This window comes from Lycium barbarum, chromosome 10 (assembly GCF_019175385.1).
Source record: "Lycium barbarum isolate Lr01 chromosome 10, ASM1917538v2, whole genome shotgun sequence".
In the NCBI taxonomy this organism is placed as follows: domain Eukaryota; kingdom Viridiplantae; phylum Streptophyta; class Magnoliopsida; order Solanales; family Solanaceae; genus Lycium; species Lycium barbarum.
In genome coordinates, this window is record NC_083346.1 from 101,905,535 (window position 1) to 101,909,771 (window position 4,237).

Sequence of the window (4,237 nt, forward strand, 5' to 3'; positions counted from 1 at the left end):
TCATCATTAAAAAGTTTGACATTTGCAAATGTAATCTCAGCAAAGTTGAAGGGATCAAACAATGGCTTGTTCTTTGGAAAGACATTGGGTTTGGTCGCTTCCCAAAACTATGCGTACAAAACTCTATCATAAAAAGCCACAAGTCTTTGATTTATATATCTCATTTTATTATTTAGTAATTTTTGGTTTAGGAAACTCACACCAACCACTCTAATATTAGTTCCATCTTCTCTTGACTATTTAAATGCTTACAAACGTGTACTAAAAACACAAGGAATTAACCCGACATGTGACTAAGAAAATGACATCCAATTCTCCAAAATCCTAAGTTAACTTCCTTTTGTTATGCTATATAACTCAGTGTCTTGATCATCTTTTTTAAAATGCAACTAGCTTCAAAAAACTACTACCAAAGCAAAAGGAAATGGCTTCTAATCATTCTCTTAATTCGAGAATTATAATTTTGGAATGCTTGGTTTTGGTACTCAGCATATGTTTAATTAGCAGCTTGTATGGAATTAGTGATCCACACTTAAATTTGGATTACTACAAATCAACTTGTCCTTCTGTGCTAGAAATTGTGAGGAAAGAAATGGAATGTGCCTGTCTTTCTGATCCTCGTAATGCTGCTTTGATATTGAGATTACATTTCCATGACTGCTTTGTTCAGGTAAAATTAATACTACATTCAATTCATATAATTATCTTGTCGTTTAAAGTTTTTGTACACCTTTAAAGAAAAACATTTAAAACTTTAATTGTAAGAGTATTTGTCTAAACTGTGATTTATCTCTCTTAAATGTCTCACCTAGTTACAACACTCAACTAATTGGAGTAGTAAGAGTGAATTTGAAAGAAAAAGAAAATATATCGCCTCGGTTTCAATTTATGTGATATAGTTTGAATCGACATGGAGTTTAAATTGAACGAAAGCTTTTGAAACATGTGATCTTAAATACTATGTCATACTATTTATATGACTATAAATTTGTTGCAATCTCCTTAAACATGTTATAAACTTACGTAGTTAAAAATGTCTCATTAATGATAAAAATGGGAGGATAAAGCTAATTATTTCACGACAAGAAAGTAGGCATTTACTAGTGACAAAATTCAATGCTAACATGCAAAATTCCCTAACTAGGGTCATTTTAGCTAGAAAAATGAAAGTGTGTCACATAAACTGAAATGAATTTTTTCAGGGTTGTGATGGTTCGGTACTATTGGAAGATACAGTGACTTTACAAGGAGAAAAGAAAGCAGCCAACAACAAGAATGCATTGAAAGGATTCAGAATTATTGATAGAATTAAAAATAGGCTTGAATCAGAGTGCCCTGAAGTTGTTTCTTGTGCTGATATTCTTACTATAGCTGCCAGAGATGCTGTTCTTCTCGTAAGTATGGTGTTTTTGATATTAGATATAAAATTGTAATTGTGTTCCTTATTTAGGCTGAATACAACGACAGTCCCTTAGACTTGCTGACAAATTTTATTCAAACACTCGAATTCCAGCTTGTTTCAATTGAGTGCTCCTATAAGACATTCTTGACTTAAATTTTCAAAAAACAAATTATGTACGTGTTCTCAGGCGCGAATTACGTAGATAAGCTAATCACTTAAAATATGTTACCTCTTTTAATTATACACATCAATATCAATTTACACTATCAATGCAATTTAATTGGTTATAGCGGTTTCCAACGGCGAAGCCATCTTTTTGGGAAGGTGATTCAATTCATCCCCTTGGATGAAAAATTATCCTACGCAAATAGGGTATAAATAAATTTTGATTTTTTCATTTATATATAGACGGTTGAATTTCCTTGATATAAGAGAAACTTTTAATGCAGTGGTAAGGTGAGTTTAAAATTACTTTAAGTCGCAGATTCATATACAAATGCGTCATTCTTGTATTTCTTTTAATCCCTTTACTAGAACTCTTGCTCTTTCACCAACAGATTATGCATCTTACTTGTTTTTTACTATATTAAGCTTGTTATGAATATTAATGAAGCTCAACTTTCTATTATGGTACAAAAATACAATATATTGTCAGTGCGCAGAAGTTATATCCGTTTAAACTTTATTATAGGAGTAAGATGAGTTGTACTAATAAATATAATATGTTTGTTGTTGGTGCCAGGTTGGAGGACCTTATTGGGATGTTCCATTAGGCAGAAAGGACTCAATAGAGGCAGGATATGCCTTAGCTGACATAAATCTACCAACTGCTGATGAAGGCCTTCTTTCTATTATTTCTAAGTTTATCTCACAAGGACTTTCTGTCACTGATATGGTTGCTCTTTCTGGTAAATTAAGTCCTTTTTCAACTATTCTGCATCATTCATGATTGTATCATCACATGAATTAATTATGCAACTTCTATAGTTTCTTACATCAAATGTCATAAATGAATTTTTATAACCAATCGATGGATCAATTTGACCGCAATCTTATGAAGCCTCTGGAGAATACAACAACAACATACTGAGTGTAGTTCTACAAGTGGGGTCTGAAGGATAGGATGTACGCAGACCTTACGTCTATCTTGGGGTCTAGAGAATATTCGTATTATTTGATTAGAAATGTTATGTTGATTAATTGCCTACCTAATACCTCACCATACTTCCATGTTGAGGTTCGAAGTTGACTATGTTTTGTCAAACTCAGGTGGCCAGAGTTAAAAAATTTCTTTTTAATCAAGGGATAATCTTATAGGGGAAATCTATTATCACAAGTCTGAAATTTTATACATAAGGGCAAAATGGAACAAACAAAGATAAAACTACCAAGAAAAAAGTCACTTGAAAACATAAAATATAAACAACATGAATTTGCAAAATGACAACTTTCTTTAGTGACAAAGTCAGAATTTTCATTTTCAATTGACTTTGTCACATCTTCAAGGCCAAAAAAACAAAATAGAGACTATTGGAGTGGTCAACATTCCCTATGAAATACTATGTCTTCTAAATTAGTTGAGGTCAGTTATATAAATTAATTGTATGATCTATTTGGATTAATTTAAGTTAATATTCGATTCATCATAATTAGATGTTAGTCATCAACCTACCACAGTACTCCTCACTTTATTTTGAGTTTGATGACCACTTTTCATTAAGAAACATTATAACACAAAATCTTGGTTTTTTGCTTGCTAAAAATTGGCAGGCTCGCACACAATTGGGAAGGCTCGTTGTGTGAATTTCAAGAAGAGAATTTATGGTGATTTCCCAATGACAACTTCATTAAATCCAATTTCTCAATCATACCTCAAAAATTTGAAATCACTATGCCCTCCTATTGGAACTGAATCAGACAACAATGAAACAGACATGGACTATGTCACACCCAATTTATTTGACAATTCTTATTACCATGTCTTGCTTAGAGGAGAGGGACTCATCAATTCTGACCAACAACTTTATTCAAGTTTCCTAGGAATTCAAACAAAGAAACTTGTTGAGAAATATGCTGCAGATCCGATTGCGTTTTTTGAGCAATTCGCGGAGTCTATGGTGAAACTAGGGAACATTACGAATCCCAAGACTTATGTGAATGGTGAAGTCAGGAAGACCTGCAGATTCGTGAACACATAAAGGGTCAGGGTAGTTTGTTGCTTTTGTTACTTTATGAAAAACAAGTTTAAAATTTCACATTAATGTAACACAGAACAATGAGAATTTAGAATTCGGAATATAATTCTCTCTTTGGTTCGTTCTATATTTCTGAAACAAGAAAGCTTTATGTCATACAACTTTTTATTTTATTTTTTAAAATCCATTCACCCAGTTTTTCACCTCCTGTGGCTGTGGTGATAGGGGGTTTGACAGTCATACAACTATTGAAAATTGAGATCTTGTACTAAATGAATATAGTAATATTCCTATAGTTGATTTCCTTCTGAATTTTCATACATGTTTATTGTACAATATTAGTATTGACATTAGCCTTGTGCTTAACGTTGATACTCTGAGCTACCAATTGGTGTTATATTGTAATCCTTGCATGGTTTAGAGGACCAAGATTGATCTTGGACTGTCATAAGAGAATCCACTAAAAATGTATTCATTGGGCCATAAATAATTTTCCCCTTTATTTCCATGTAAAGTTTATGTTCAAATATGCTTCAACTTTCGAATGCTCTTTTCAAATTTCAACTTAGAAACTCTTTTTCTCTAACTTCTACTAAGTATTGCCCAAGCCCCTCATGCTCGACTCAGTGATAACATAGTA

General features: G+C 32.4%; 1 protein-coding gene across 1 annotated transcript; it reads left to right on the forward strand.

Moving 5' to 3' along the window:
* Positions 1 to 387: 387 nt before the first annotated feature.
* Positions 388 to 3,870, forward strand: LOC132616062 (peroxidase 11-like). Its single transcript, XM_060330669.1, has 4 exons — positions 388 to 670; positions 1,203 to 1,394; positions 2,145 to 2,310; positions 3,173 to 3,870. Exons 1-4 carry the CDS (start codon positions 425 to 427, stop codon positions 3,598 to 3,600), a joined length of 1,032 nt encoding a protein of 343 aa, XP_060186652.1. The 5' UTR covers positions 388 to 424; the 3' UTR covers positions 3,601 to 3,870.
* Positions 3,871 to 4,237: the final 367 nt, after the last annotated feature.